This window comes from Chiloscyllium punctatum, chromosome 10, assembly GCF_047496795.1.
Source record: "Chiloscyllium punctatum isolate Juve2018m chromosome 10, sChiPun1.3, whole genome shotgun sequence".
Taxonomy (NCBI): Eukaryota; Metazoa; Chordata; class Chondrichthyes; order Orectolobiformes; family Hemiscylliidae; genus Chiloscyllium; species Chiloscyllium punctatum.
In genome coordinates, this window is record NC_092748.1 from 118,141,119 (window position 1) to 118,157,236 (window position 16,118).

General features: G+C 50.4%; 2 protein-coding genes across 2 annotated transcripts in view; one reads left to right on the forward strand and one right to left on the reverse strand.

The window, feature by feature from the left end:
* Positions 1 to 483: 483 nt before the first annotated feature.
* On the reverse strand, positions 484 to 8,654 carry LOC140482495 (uncharacterized). The gene is made up of 3 exons (XM_072580038.1): positions 8,530 to 8,654; positions 3,791 to 4,025; positions 484 to 1,043 (listed from the first exon to the last, which is right to left on the reverse strand). Exons 1-3 carry the CDS (start codon positions 8,564 to 8,566, stop codon positions 851 to 853), a joined length of 465 nt encoding a protein of 154 aa, XP_072436139.1. The 5' UTR covers positions 8,567 to 8,654; the 3' UTR covers positions 484 to 850.
* Positions 8,655 to 8,833: 179 nt separating this feature from the next.
* The window catches only part of aamp (angio-associated, migratory cell protein), a 49,290-nt gene continuing 42,005 nt past the window's right edge, over positions 8,834 to 16,118 (forward strand). Inside the window, exon 1 of the mRNA XM_072580039.1 lies at positions 8,834 to 9,058. Coding sequence (XP_072436140.1) covers positions 8,959 to 9,058 — 100 coding nt within the window. The 5' untranslated portion in view covers positions 8,834 to 8,958. The remainder of the gene's footprint in view (positions 9,059 to 16,118) is intronic.

Below are 16,118 nucleotides of genomic sequence, written 5' to 3' on the forward strand. Positions count from 1 at the left end.
GTTTCTGGGGAACCTCGACAAATGGGACGGCCTGCACCTGAACCAGAATGAGACCAACATCCTTGTGGTTATGGCATTTGCTAATACAGTTGGTGGGGGTTAAATTAATTTGGAAAATCAAAAGAGAGTAGATAGGGTCTGAGAAGAGTTGTACTAGGCTTGAAATCTTAACTGTTTCTCTCAGATGCTGCCAGACCTGCTGGGTTTCTCCAGCATTTTGTGTTTATTAGAGTAGATATATACTTGATGACTGGTAAGGACACACTGGTGAACGTGTGAAACTGAAGGATGTAGCTTTTCCTTAGATGGTGCCTCAACTCAGACATTGTAATAATACAGTAAACTTCTGGTATTTTAAGGTATATAATTTTTGCCTGTTTCTTGAGTGTGCCAATCCATAAGGTGCTGGTTGAGACAAAATAGGCTGTAAATATTTACCTGAAAATCACTCAATCAGTACACATAGCAAGGAAAATGTGTATATGAATCATATACTGTACACTTTTATTACAGTTATGCTATAGAAAATAAAGTAAAATCTCAGAATATCAACAGTGATGACACTACAAGCAGTGTACAACCAAAGTTACAGAGCTGTCTTCCTGCACACTTGCACAGAAATCAGGTCGTCTGATAATCAGACGCTAGGTCAACACAAAAGTGAACTTTTCCCTTCCATCCTAGCACCGCCACCATCAGGAATATGTTGAAGAAACTAAGTCCCCAACTGACAGTTCATCCACTGAGTTCCTTCAGTCGTTTGAGAGTGGGAGAGACAGAAAGCTGGCAGCATCCCTGAGGGTGTGTGGGAAATGAGATGTGCTGGGGATTTGAGCCACCGGCCGGGAGTTTATGGTTTACTTTGTGAGGCGATGATCTGCTGCTCGTGTCCCTCCAGCTTGGGTTGGTATCGTTCACTCTGGTATCCACTCTCGTTGGCATTCTTCATCCTCTGCCTGATCTTCAACTGTTTCAGACGGTTCTTATCCACCTCTCGTTTGGCAAGGAGGAAGGTGATGATGCCAGATGGCAAACCGATTAACCTGGAGCAGAAACAAGCAGGGGCATGGGTTGGATTTACAGGACAATCTGAAACCTGCCTGTGAGCTGAGCAGAACAGAACACAAAAGCAAAATCAGGTAACAAAAGGTAGCAAGTACTGGCCAACTTCACTGACACTGACCCCTCACAGACCCACCCCTGATTGGCTCACCTCTCAGTACAGCCCTGCCATGGTGGGACTGACCCGTCCAGTCACAAAACTGCCTGTCAACCATTATTCTTTGCTCTGTCCCCAAGTTGACACCTTGCCTTGGATTGCTTGTGGTTTTAATGTTCTGATCAGTGCGCACCGTCCCACTCCTTACCCCACAATGTGGGACCTGATCCAAAACCTCACCAGGTGGCATCGATCCTACTTACATCATTGAACTGATATTGCTGGAAAAACTCAGCTCAACTGAGGAAGGGTCATTGGACCCAAAACCTCTCTCTGCTTTCTCTGCACAGATGCTGACAGACCTGCTGAGGTTCTCCAACAATTTCTGTTTGTGTTTCTGATTTCCGGCATCCGCAGTTCTTTCTTTCCAGTTCATTAAACTTCCTGATGACCTCATCATAAAACCCCAGTAAATTAGTCAAATTCTCAAATCTGTCCAATTTGTTTCTGATTAACCAGAGTCTTTCTAAATAACAATGCATGACATTAATTTTGGATGTTTAGAATAATTAAGGTAGGCTGATTGTTCTGTAGTTACTCAATCTGTCCCTTTCCAAACAATGATACAATTTTGGCAAATTATCCACCTGAAGCAGATGTTAAACACACTACTATTTCACCTGTCACTTTACCTTCAGCGTTCAATATTTCATACAGTTCCCTATTTACAATCTCCCTCACTTGTAAAGACAGACTCTTTCAGAGGTCAAGACCCCCTGTGATGAGTGGCCTCTTTCTGTGCTGCCAGTTTGAATGGACTCTTTTTCTGACCCAATGTAGACCAACACGAACCTCAGAGTCAGTCACTCAGAACTTTCTTCCCGAGAAGGTGGTGGACGCAGAACCTCTGAATTGTTTTAACATAGAGGTGCCAAGCAATGGGGGTGAAAGGTTACTGGAGTAGGTAGAGCTGTGATTAAAATCAAATCAGCAATGACCTTACGGAATGATGGAGCAGGGTCAGTGAGATCAATGAGCTACTTCTGTTCCTATGTCCAACAAACCTCTGTTGTTGTAGACCATCACTTCCATTTAGTCAGTAATATAGAAGGCAAGATTGATGCCCCTCAAGTCCTGCCAGAGGAAAGATGTTGTTAAACAGTAAAGAGTTCAAAGCAAGAGGGAGAGGCTGAATAGGCGGAGGCTAATTTACCTGAAGCAGCGGAGGCTGAGGGATAACCTTTTTAGAGGTTATAAAATCATGAGGGGCATGGATAGGGTGAATGCTCAGATCTTTTTCCCTAAAGTAGGGGAACCCAAAACTAGAGGGCATAGATTTAAGGTGAGAAGGTAAAGATTTAAAGGGAACCTAAGGGACAGTTTTCTCACAGAGTGTGGTGCATGTATGGAATAAGTTACCAGAGGAATTGGTGGAAGCTAGTACAATTACAACATTTAAAAGGTATCTGGATGGCTATATGAATAAGGGTTTAGAGGGATATGGACCAAATGCTGGTATGGGAGAATTGTTAGATTCATGGTAGCCATTTTGTCACATATTAAAAGCCTGGAACCATTTTGAATCTCATCTTTGTGCCTGCTTGCTAAAAGCCTGTGTTAGCAAGTTTTGAGAAGATTTGTAGAGTCAGAGATATGCAGCATAGAAACAGATCCTCCGGTCCAACTCATCCAGGCCAACCAGATAACCTAAGTGAATCTAGTCTCACTTGCCAGCTGTTGGGGAATGAAGTAAATTATGCAGTGGGTGACTCCCTCATAGCAGTCCAATTTAGAAATATTGCATCACACAAGCCTCGAGTATTGACTGGTTTAATCGTGAGCTCACGGGGAGAGACAGGTTGACTGGCTCGATTGGATGGCCACAAGTCACTCTGACGAGGTACAGAAAGTTGCATGATTATATAGGTTACAATCGATTAACAATTAGCAAACTGTTATTTGCAGGATAATGAACAAGCTAGACATCTTGCCCAGTCATTAACTTCAGTCATGTGATGTCTGGACAGTGTTGGTTAGTAGTTGATACGCAGGTGTTAGTATACAATAGGTCACGCAAAGGGAAGAATTCATTTATCAGGGATCAGTACAGTTGCAAGGCCAACCGTGTGAATGCTGACGAAACATATTCATATAGCACTTCCAAAACTCTTCGCACTCCACGCACCATTTCCCACTACTGTTATTGACAGGCCCTAATCTTACTCTAGTCATTCCTCTATTGCTGACATAGCTACAAAAAGCTTTAGTGCTCCAGTTGCCGCCCATATTCCGAAATGTGCAGGTCAGGGTGGATTGGCCAAGCAATGCTGTCCATTGTCTTCAGAGATGTGTAGGTTAGGCGGATTAGCCATGGGAAATGAGTGAATAAAGGGAAAGGGTGGGAGTTGAGTCTTCAGAGAATCAGTGTGGACTTGTTGGGCCGAATGGCCTGTTTCCACACTGTAGGGATTCTACGAATTCAGACTGGACATGCCTCACAGTCACTGCGACATTCTGTCACTAGACAGCCCGACATCACTGGGTTCAGATCACAAAGATCCAATGGGAGGGAACCACAATGATCTGAAGGGGTCTGCCCACGTTTTGTACACACATTCTATACATTCTTACCAGGCCAGGCCAATCTTTCCCATTGGATTCTTGGCTCTCCGTTGTGGAATGTACTCTGGACGCTGTGGGATTGACTTTCCTGGAGTCTCTTCGGACCGTAACACTGATGTGTTGCCATGGTTACAGTGGATGGATTGTACGGTATGTCGTAGACCTACGGTCACACTACGGTGGACTGGCAGGATGGTGCCAGGGGCACGGGTCCCCAGCTTGGCCAGGCAGCAGCTCCAAATACCTGGAGGGGAAAAGAATAGAAACATGGGACACAGTGACTGGAGAAAGGTAAATGAGACCAGTGCTGAGTCCAGGCATCACTCAGCCCGAGGCAGTAACACAAGCAGGTAAAAACAATAACTGCAGATGCTGAAAACCAAATACTGGATCAGTGGTGCTGGAAGAGCACAGCAGTTCAGGCAGCATCCAACGAGCAGCGAAATTGACGTTTCGGGCAAAAGCCCTTCATCAGGAATAAAAGCTTTTTCCTGATGAAGGGCTTTTGCCCGAAACGTCGATTTCGCTGCTCCTTGGATGCTGCCTGAACTTCTGTGCTCTTCCAGCACCACTAATCCAGTAACACAAGCAGACAGCTGCTGGCAGTGGTGTAGTGGTAACCTCACTAACCTAAGGCCACAAGCCCATGTGAACACTCTGGGGTCATGGGTTCAAATCCGATCACGGTCACTGGAGAAATTTGAACTCAATTAAACCTGAAAATGAAAACTTGTCTCACTGACAGTGACCATGAAGACATTTTATTTTGTCATTAAAACTCATCTGTAGGAAAGATATTATTAAATTGGAGAGGGTCCAGAAAATATTTACCAGGATGTTGCTGGGAATGGAGGATTTGAATTATCAGAAGAGGCTGAGAGTTTTGTCAATGGAGCATAGGAGGTTGAGGGGTGACCTTATGGAGGTTTATAAAATCAAGAGAGGTATAGGTAAGGTGAATAGCAAAGGCTGTTTCCCCATGGTTGAGGAGTCCAAAACGAGATGGCATAGGTTGAACGTGAGAGGGGAAAGATTTAAAATGGATCGAAGGGACAACTTTTTCATACAGAGGGTGGTTTGTATATGGAATGAATTGCCAGAGGAAGTGGCTGATGCAGGTACAGTTACAACATTTGAAAGACATTTGGACAGGTACATGAATAGGAAAGGGTTAGAGGGTTATGGGTCAAATGCAGGCAAGTGGGACTAGTTCAGTTTGGGAACAGGGTCGGCATGGACGATTTGGACTGTTTCCGTGCTGCATAACTCCATGACTCTATCTGGTCCATGAGGAAGGAACTCTGTTGTCATTACCTGGTCTGACCTGCATGTGACTGTAGACCCACAGCCCTCTGAAATGGCCTGAGTAAGGCTCGCCTTTCAAGGGCAATTAGGGATGAGCAAAAAAGCTGGATGTGTTGGTGACGCCCACATCCCAGAAACCGTCACCATCTTTTCCAATCTCTCCCTCTCTCCCACCCCCTCACTAGATTATACCTGCCAGGTTGAGCAGATTCACAGCAGCACACCCAGCTCATCAGATTTAATGTGTGCCTACACTTGGCCTGTAACCACAATGGAGCATATCTCAACCGGGCAGAGCATCGCCAAGCCCTCTCACACATTGACCGTCCCATCAGGGATCGGTAAAAAGAGCACAGGAACAGCACATTACTCATCGTAATCATCCAGTCCACAATACCATCATCCCTGAACATGCCTCACAATCCACATCCTGGCGGTTATTAACATTACAAAGGGAACTTTACCCGCGCTTAGTGACAGGATTAACAACAGCAGTAACATTTGGTCTGAGAGAACAGAGCTCAGCAAATTCTGAGGTTGACAGGCACGAGTGAGTGGGGGAGCAGAGAAGTTAGGGTGTCTGATCAACAGTTCTTGATGAAGATGTCAGGCCAGGTAAGAAGCCAGGGTGGGAATGGTATATGGGTGAGAGTCTCTGGAGAGGCCTCCAGCGCAAAAAAGGTGAGCACAGAGGTGAAGGTAATGGGAGTTGTTGTTCACCATCAAGAGGGTTAGATAGGGTGGACAGTGAGAGCCTTTTTCCAAGATGGTGAGCACGAGGGGGCATAGCTTTAAATTGAGGGGTGATAGATATAGGACAGATGTCAGAGGTAGTTTCTTTACTCAGAGAGTAGTAAGGGTATGGAATGCTTTGCCTGCAACGGTCGATGATTTGCCAACTTTAAACACATTTAAGTCGTCATTGGACAAGCATATGGACGTACATGGAATAGTGTAGGTGGGATGGGCTTCAGATTGGTATGACAGGTTGGTGAAACATCGTGGGCCGAAGGGCCTGGACTACGCTGTAATGTTCTATGATTCCATGCTGACATTTATTGATGTAAGAGATGAAAAGGGATAAAATGGGAGTCCCTGAATCCTTAAAAAAAAAACTCACCTCCTGACTCCCCAAAGCCTGTCCACCATCTATAAGGCAGAAATCAGGAGTGTGATGGAATACTCCCCACTTGCCTGGATGGGTACAGCTCCAATAACGCTCAAGAAACTTCGGAGAAAGTGAGGACTGCAGATGCTGGAGATCAGAGTCAAGATTACAGTGGTGCTGGAAAAGCACAGCAGGTCAGGCAGTATCCAAGGAGCAGGAAAATCGATGTTTCGGGCAAGAGCCCTTCATCAGGAATGAGGCTGGGAGCCTCAGGAATGGAGAGATAAATAGGAGGTGGGTGTGGCTGGGGGTGGGGGGGGGGGGTGTGGGGAAGGTAGCTGAGAGTGCAATAGGTGGATGGAAGTGGGGGTAAAGGTGATAAGTCGGAGAGGAGGGCAAAGCGGATATGTGGGAAGGAAGATGGACAGATGGGACATGTCATGACGATGGTGCTGAGCTGGAAAGTTGAACTGGGGTATGGAGGGGAAATCAACCCGACTGCCTGGGTAACATTTCAACTCTCCCTCCCACTCTGCCGAGGACATGCAGGTCCTGGACCTCTTCCATCGCCACTCTCTCACCACCCAACGCCTGGAAGAAGAACACCTCGTCTTCTGCCCTGGGACCCTTCAACCCCATGTCAGCAATGTGGACTTCACCAGTTTCCTGATTTCCCCTCCCCCCACCTTACCCTAGCTCCAACCTTCCAGCTCAGCACCGCCCTCATGACCTGTCCCATCTGTCAATCTTCCTTCCCACCCATCTGCCTCACCCTCCTCTCCGACCTATTACTTTCATTCCCACCTCCATCGACCTACTGCACTCTCAGCTACCTTCCCACCAGCCCCACACCTCTCAGCCTCATTCCTGATAAAGCGCTTTTGCCTGAAACATCGATTTCTTTTCCTGCTCCTCGGATGCTGCCTGACCTGCTGTGCTTTTCCAGCACCATACTAATCTTGTCCCTTTGCTCCCTGCCCATTCATGTATCTGTTAAGATACATCTTAAATAACACTATTGTGCCCACCTCTACCATCTCCGCTGGCAACATGCTCCAGATACCCACCAACCTCTGTGTAAAAAAACTTTCCACACATATCTCCCTTAAACCTTTGCCATCTCACCTTGAACCCATGACCTCTAGCAATTGAGTCCCCCACTCTGGGGAAAAAACGTCTTGCTATCCACCTTGCCTATATATCTCATGATTTTGTAGACCTCAATCAGGTTCCCTGCTAAAACTCAGTCTTTCTAATGAAAATAATTCTAATCTACTTAACCTCTCTTCATAGCTAGCGCCCTCCATACCAGGCAACATCCTGGTGAACCTCCTCTGCACCATTTCCAAAGGATCGACATCCTTCTGGTAATGTGGCAATCAGAACTGTAAGCAGTATTCCAAATGTGGCCAAACCAAAGTCTTCTACAACTGCAACATGACCTGCCAACTCTTGTGCTTGTCCGATAGTATGCCATATGCCTTCTTGACCAATATATTGACCTACACTGCCACCTTCAGGGAACAATGGACCTGAACACCTTGATCTCTCTGTACATCAATTTTCCCCAGGGCTTTTCCATTTACTGTATAGTTCGCTCTGGAATTGTATCACCTCATATTTGTCTGGATTGTACTCCATCTGCAATTTCTCTGCCCATCTCCCCAGTCTATCTATATTCTGCTGTGTTCGCTGACAGTCCCTTTCGCTATCTGCTACTCCACCAATCTTATTGATGAAGATCTTCTGCCCAAAACATCAATACCCCTGCTCCTCAGATGTTGCCTGACTTGCTGTGCTTTTCCAGCACCACACCTTTTGACTCTAAACAATTACACAGACACCATATGCCTCCATGATCACATTATCCACCTGCCCTGACACCTTATGGGACCGGTCTACATCCGCACCAAAGTCCCTCTGATCTTCAGTGTTTCCCAGGGTCTTACTGTTCAGAGAGTATTCCCTTAACTTGTTTGTCCTGTATAATGCATCACCCTCCATTTCTCCTCATCTCAGTCCAATTGAGAGTCTAGATTAGAGTGTTGCTGGAAAAGCACAGCAGGTCAGGCAGCATCCAAGGAGCAGGAAAATCAACGTTTCGTGCAAAAGCCCTTTTGCCTCAGTCCCCTTAGACTGTGACTCCCTGGTTCTGGCCTCCCTCCAATATCCTTCCTGTGTTTACACCACCCAGTCCTGCGAGAATTTTATAGGTTTCTATAAGATTCTTCTAAACTCCAGTGAGTACTGTCCTAACTGATGCAGTCTCTCTCCACACATGAACGGTGTAGTGGATACTCTCTGTTTCCCTCCTTCATGGGACTCCAGAATTTACCTCCACCCCAGCCGCAGCTCCTCCAAGCTCCCGCCATCTTGGTCCTCCAGTATCCCAGCCTGCAACGGAGAGGGACTACGGCGCGTGCGCAGATACCGCCGCAGGTGAGCGAGATTGCGGGAAGGAGCTGGAGAAAGTGGAAAAGGAGAGTTTGCGCCTCGACCGACCTGTGACTACAACTCCCAGGGAGCACCGCGGCCCGAGGTCAATGCCCCCAGCGTTCCGTCCTCACCTGTTTCGCGGGTGACACCGGAAGCCGATTTCGGATTGGCTGGAGTGGCCGTCAGTCACTCGCCGAGCTTCCGGCTGTTCGTGAGGGTGGTGGGAGGGGGCCTTGAGAGGGCGCGTGAGTGTAGCGGCCTGGTCAATGTGACCGGGTTAAGTTAGTTAGTTTAACTAGGTCAGCGGTAACAAGGGGCTCGAGGGAGGATGGAAGAGGGGGAGCTGAGCCCCCAGCTGGAATTACACGAGGGTGAGGAGATTGTGGAGGTGATCGAGCTGAACCCCAACCAACAGCCGCAGGAGGAGGGTAAGCATATAGGGAGGGGGTGAACATATAGGGAGAGGGACATAGAGGGGGGTGAACATATAGGGAGAGGGACATAGAGGGGGGTGAACATATAGGGAGAGGGGGGTGAACATATAGGGAGAGGGGGGTGAACATATAGGGAGAGGGGGGTGAACATATAGGGAGAGGGGGGTGAACATATAGGGAGAGGGGGGTGAACATATAGGGAGAGGGGGGTGAACATATAGGGAGAGGGGGGTGAACATATAGGGAGAGGGGGGTGAACATATAGGGAGAGGGGGGTGAACATATAGGGAGAGGGGGGTGAACATATAGGGAGAGGGGGGTGAACATATAGGGAGAGGGGGGTGAACATATAGGGAGAGGGGGGTGAACATATAGGGAGAGGGGGGTGAACATATAGGGAGAGGGGGGTGAACATATAGGGAGAGGGGGGTGAACATATAGGGAGAGGGGGGTGAACATATAGGGAGAGGGGGGTGAACATATAGGGAGAGGGGGGTGAACATATAGGGAGAGGGGGGTGAACATATAGGGAGAGGGGGGTGAACATATAGGGAGAGGGAGGGAGAGGGGGGTGAACATATAGGGAGAGGGAGGGAGAGGGGGGTGAACATATAGGGAGAGGGAGGGAGAGGGGGGTGAACATATAGGGAGAGGGAGGGAGAGGGGGGTGAACATATAGGGAGAGGGAGGGAGAGGGGGGTGAACATATAGGGAGAGGGAGGGAGAGGGGGGTGAACATATAGGGAGAGGGAGGGAGAGGGGGGTGAACATATAGGGAGAGGGACATAGAGGGGGGTGAACATATAGGGAGAGGGACATAGAGGGGGGTGAACATATAGGGAGAGGGACATAGAGGGGGGTGAACATATAGGGAGAGGGACATAGAGGGGGGTGAACATATAGGGAGAGGGACATAGAGGGGGGTGAACATATAGGGAGAGGGACATAGAGGGGGGTGAACATATAGGGAGAGGGACATAGAGGGGGGTGAACATATAGGGAGAGGGACATAGAGGGGGGTGAACATATAGGGAGAGGGACATAGAGGGGGGTGAACATATAGGGAGAGGGACATAGAGGGGGGTGAACATATAGGGAGAGGGACATAGAGGGGGGTGAACATATAGGGAGAGGGACATAGAGGGGGGTGAACATATAGGGAGAGGGACATAGAGGGGGGTGAACATATAGGGAGAGGGACATAGAGGGGGGTGAACATATAGGGAGAGGGACATAGAGGGGGGTGAACATATAGGGAGAGGGACATAGAGGGGGGTGAACATATAGGGAGAGGGACATAGAGGGGGGTGAACATATAGGGAGAGGGACATAGAGGGGGGTGAACATATAGGGAGAGGGACATAGAGGGGGGTGAACATATAGGGAGAGGGACATAGAGGGGGGTGAACATATAGGGAGAGGGACATAGAGGGGGGTGAACATATAGGGAGAGGGACATAGAGGGGGGTGAACATATAGGGAGAGGGACATAGAGGGGGGTGAACATATAGGGAGAGGGACATAGAGGGGGGTGAACATATAGGGAGAGGGACATAGAGGGGGGTGAACATATTGGGAGAGGGACATAGAGGGGGGTGAACATATTGGGAGAGGGACATAGAGGGGGGTGAACATATTGGGAGAGGGGGGTGAACATATAGGGAGTGAGCATATAGGGAGAGGGGGGTGAACATATAGGGAGTGAGCATATAGGGAGAGGGGGGTGAACATATAGGGAGTGAGCATATTGGGAGAGGGACATAGAGGGGGGTGAGCATATTGGGAGAGGGACATAGAGGGGGGTGAGCATATTGGGAGAGGGACATAGAGGGGGGTGAGCATATTGGGAGAGGGACATAGAGGGGGGTGACCATATTGGGAGAGGGACATAGAGGGGGGTGAACATATAGGGAGAGGGACATAGAGGGGGGTGAGCATATAGGGAGAGGGGGGTGAGCATATAGGGAGAGGGGGGTGAGCATATAGGGAGAGGGACATAGAGGGGGTGAGCATATAGGGAGAGGGGGGTGAACATATAGGGAGAGGGGGGTGAACATATAGGGAGAGGGGGGTGAGCATATAGGGAGAGGGGGGTGAGCATATAGGGAGAGGGGGGTGAACATATAGGGAGAGGGACATAGAGGGGGTGAGCATATAGGGAGAGGGGGGTGAACATATAGGGAGTGAGCATATAGGGAGAGGGGGGTGAACATATAGGGAGTGAGCATATAGGGAGAGGGGGGTGAACATATAGGGAGTGAGCATATAGGGAGAGGGGGGTGAACATATTGGGAGAGGGACATAGAGGGGGGTGAACATATTGGGAGAGGGACATAGAGGGGGGTGAACATATTGGGAGAGGGACATAGAGGGGGTGAGCATATAGGGAGAGGGGGGTGAGCATATAGGGAGAGGGGGGTGAGCATATAGGGAGAGGGACATAGAGGGGGTGAGCATATAGGGAGAGGGGGGTGAGCATATAGGGAGAGGGGGGTGAACATATAGGGAGAGGGGGGTGAACATATAGGGAGAGGGGGGTGAGCATATAGGGAGAGGGGGGTGAACATATAGGGAGAGGGACATAGAGGGGGTGAGCATATAGGGAGAGGGGGGTGAACATATAGGGAGTGAGCATATAGGGAGAGGGGGGTGAACATATAGGGAGAGGGGGGGTGAACATATAGGGAGAGGGGGGTGAACATATAGGGAGAGGGGGGTGAACATATAGGGAGAGGGGGGTGAACATATAGGGAGAGGGGGGTGAACATATAGGGAGAGGGGGGTGAGCATATAGGGAGAGGGACATAGAGGGGGTGAACATATAGGGAGAGGGGGTGAACATATAGGGAGAGGGACATAGAGGGGGGTGAGCATATAGGGAGAGGGGGGGTGAGCATATAGGGAGAGGGGGGTGAGCATATAGGGAGAGGGGGGTGAGCATATAGGGAGAGGGGGGTGAGCATATAGGGAGAGGGGGGTGAGCATATAGGGAGAGGGGGGTGAGCATATAGGGAGAGGGACATAGAGGGGGTGAACATATTGGGAGAGGGACATAGAGGGGGTGAACATATTGGGAGAGGGGGGTGAACATATTGGGAGAGGGGGGTGAACATATTGGGAGAGGGGGGTGAACATATTGGGAGAGGGGGGTGAACATATTGGGAGAGGGGGGTGAACATATTGGGAGAGGGGGGTGAACATATAGGGAGAGGGGGGTGAACATATTGGGAGAGGGACATAGAGGGGGTGAACATATTGGGAGAGGGACATAGAGGGGGTGAGCATATAGGGAGAGGGGGGTGAACATATAGGGAGAGGGACATAGAGGGGGTGAGCATATAGGGAGAGGGGGGTGAGCATATAGGGAGAGGGGGGTGAACATATAGGGAGAGGGGGGTGAGCATATAGGGAGAGGGGGGTGAGCATATTGGGAGAGGGGGCTGAACATATTGGGAGAGGGGGCTGAACATATTGGGAGAGGGGGCTGAACATATTGGGAGAGGGGGCTGAACATATTGGGAGAGGGGGCTGAACATATTGGGAGAGGGGGGTGAACATATTGGGAGAGGGGGGTGAACATATTGGGAGAGGGGGGTGAACATATTGGGAGAGGGGGGTGAACATATTGGGAGAGGGACATAGAGGGGGTGAACATATTGGGTGAGGGACATAGAGGGGGGTGAACATATAGGGAGAGGGACATAGAGGGGGTGAGCATATAGGGAGAGGGGGGTGAACATATAGGGAGAGGGGGGTGAGCATATAGGGAGAGGGGGGTGAACATATAGGGAGAGGGACATAGAGGGGGTGAGCATATAGGGAGAGGGGGGTGAACATATAGGGAGAGGGACATAGAGGGGGTGAGCATATAGGGAGAGGGGGGTGAGCATATAGGGAGAGGGGGGTGAGCATATAGGGAGAGGGGGGTGAGCATATAGGGAGAGGGGGGTGAACATATAGGGAGAGGGGGGTGAACATATAGGGAGAGGGGGGTGAACATATAGGGAGAGGGGGGTGAACATATAGGGAGAGGGACATAGAGGGGGTGAGCATATAGGGAGAGGGACATAGAGGGGGTGAGCATATAGGGAGAGGGGGGGTGAACATATAGGGAGAGAGGGGTGAACATATAGGGAGAGGGACATAGAGGGGGTGAACATATAGGGAGAGGGGGGTGAACATATAGGGAGAGGGGGGTGAACATATAGGGAGAGGGACATAGAGGGGGTGAACATATAGGGAGAGGGGGGTGAGCATATAGGGAGAGGGACATGGGGGGGTGACATATTGGGAGAGGGGGGTGAACATATAGGGAGAGGGACATAGAGGGGGTGAACATATAGGGAGAGGGGGGTGAACACATAGGGAGAGGGACATAGAGGGGGTGAGCATATAGGGAGAGGGGGGTGAACATATTGGGAGAGGGACATAGAGGGGGTGAGCATATAGGGAGAGGGGGGTGAACATATAGGGAGAGGGGGGTGAACATATAGGGAGAGGGGGGTGAACATATAGGGAGAGGGGGGTGAGCATATAGGGAGAGGGGGGGTGAACATATAGGGAGACGGGGGGTGAACATATAGGGAGAGGGACATAGAGGGGGTGAGCATATAGGGAGAGGGGGGTGAACATATAGGGAGAGGGGGGTGAACATATAGGGAGAGGGGGGTGAACATATAGGGAGAGGGGGGTGAACATATAGGGAGAGGGGGGTGAACATATAGGGAGAGGGGGGTGAACATATAGGGAGAGGGGGGTGAACATATAGGGAGAGGGGGGGTGAACATATAGGGAGAGGGGGGTGAACATATAGGGAGAGGGACATAGAGGGGGGTGAACATATAGGGAGAGGGACATAGAGGGGGGTGAACATATAGGGAGAGGGACATAGAGGGGGGTGAACATATAGGGAGAGGGACATAGAGGGGGGTGAACCTATAGGGAGAGGGACATAGAGGGGGGTGAACCTATAGGGAGAGGGACATAGAGGGGGGTGAACCTATAGGGAGAGGGACATAGAGGGGGGTGAACCTATAGGGAGAGGGACATAGAGGGGGGTGAACCTATAGGGAGAGGGACATAGAGGGGGGTGAACCTATAGGGAGAGGGACATAGAGGGGGGTGAACCTATAGGGAGAGGGACATAGAGGGGGGTGAACCTATAGGGAGAGGGACATAGAGGGGGGTGAACCTATAGGGAGAGGGACATAGAGGGGGGTGAACCTATAGGGAGAGGGACATAGAGGGGGGTGAACCTATAGGGAGAGGGACATAGAGGGGGGTGAACCTATAGGGAGAGGGACATAGAGGGGGGTGAACCTATAGGGAGAGGGACATAGAGGGGGGTGAACCTATAGGGAGAGGGACATAGAGGGGGGTGAACCTATAGGGAGAGGGACATAGAGGGGGGTGAACCTATAGGGAGAGGGACATAGAGGGGGGTGAACCTATAGGGAGAGGGACATAGAGGGGGGTGAACCTATAGGGAGAGGGACATAGAGGGGGGTGAACCTATAGGGAGAGGGACATAGAGGGGGGTGAACCTATAGGGAGAGGGACATAGAGGGGGGTGAACCTATAGGGAGAGGGACATAGAGGGGGGTGAACCTATAGGGAGAGGGACATAGAGGGGGGTGAACCTATAGGGAGAGGGACATAGAGGGGGGTGAACCTATAGGGAGAGGGACATAGAGGGGGGTGAACCTATAGGGAGAGGGACATAGAGGGGGGGTGAACCTATTGGGAGAGGGACATAGAGGGGGGTGAACCTATTGGGAGAGGGACATAGAGGGGGGTGAACATATTGGGAGAGGGACATAGAGGGGGGTGAACATATTGGGAGAGGGACATAGAGGGGGGTGAACATATTGGGAGAGGGACATAGAGGGGGGTGAACATATTGGGAGAGGGACATAGAGGGGGGTGAACATATTGGGAGAGGGACATAGAGGGGGGTGAACATATTGGGAGAGGGACATAGAGGGGGGTGAACATATTGGGAGAGGGACATAGAGGGGGGTGAACATATTGGGAGAGGGACATAGAGGGGGGTGAACATATTGGGAGAGGGACATAGAGGGGGGTGAACATATTGGGAGAGGGACATAGAGGGGGGTGAACATATTGGGAGAGGGACATAGAGGGGGGTGAACATATTGGGAGAGGGACATAGAGGGGGGTGAACATATTGGGAGAGGGACATAGAGGGGGGTGAACATATTGGGAGAGGGACATAGAGGGGGGTGAACATATTGGGAGAGGGACATAGAGGGGGGTGAACATATTGGGAGAGGGACATAGAGGGGGGTGAACATATTGGGAGAGGGGACATAGAGGGGGGTGAACATATTGGGAGAGGGACATAGAGGGGGGTGAACATATTGGGAGAGGGGGTGAGCATATAGGGAGAGGGACATAGAGGGGGTGAGCATATAGGGAGAGGGGGGTGAACATATAGGGAGAGGGGGGTGAACATATAGGGAGAGGGGGGTGAGCATATAGGGAGAGGGGGGTGAACATATAGGGAGAGGGGGGTGAGCATATATGGGAGAGGGACATAGAGGGGGTGAGCATATAGGGAGTGGGGGGTGAACATATAGGAGTGAGCATATAGGGAGAGGGGGTGAACATATAGGGAGTGAGCATATAGGGAGAGGGACATAGAGGGGGGTGAACATATTGGGAGAGGGACATAGAGGGGGGTGAACATATTGGGAGAGGGACCATAGAGGGGGGTGAACATATTGGGAGAGGGACATAGAGGGGGGTGAACATATTGGGAGAGGGGACATAGAGGGGGGGTGAACATATTGGGAGAGGGACATAGAGGGGGGTGAACATATTGGGAGAGGGACATAGAGGGGGGTGAACATATTGGGAGAGGGGGGTGAGCATATAGGGAGAGGGGGGTGAGCATATAGGGAGAGGGACATAGAGGGGGAGCATATAGGGAGAGGGGGGTGAACATATAGGGGAAGAGGGGGGGGGAGTGAACATATAGGGAGGGGGGGGTGAGCATATAGGGAGAGGGGGGGTGGGAAGCATATAGGGAGAG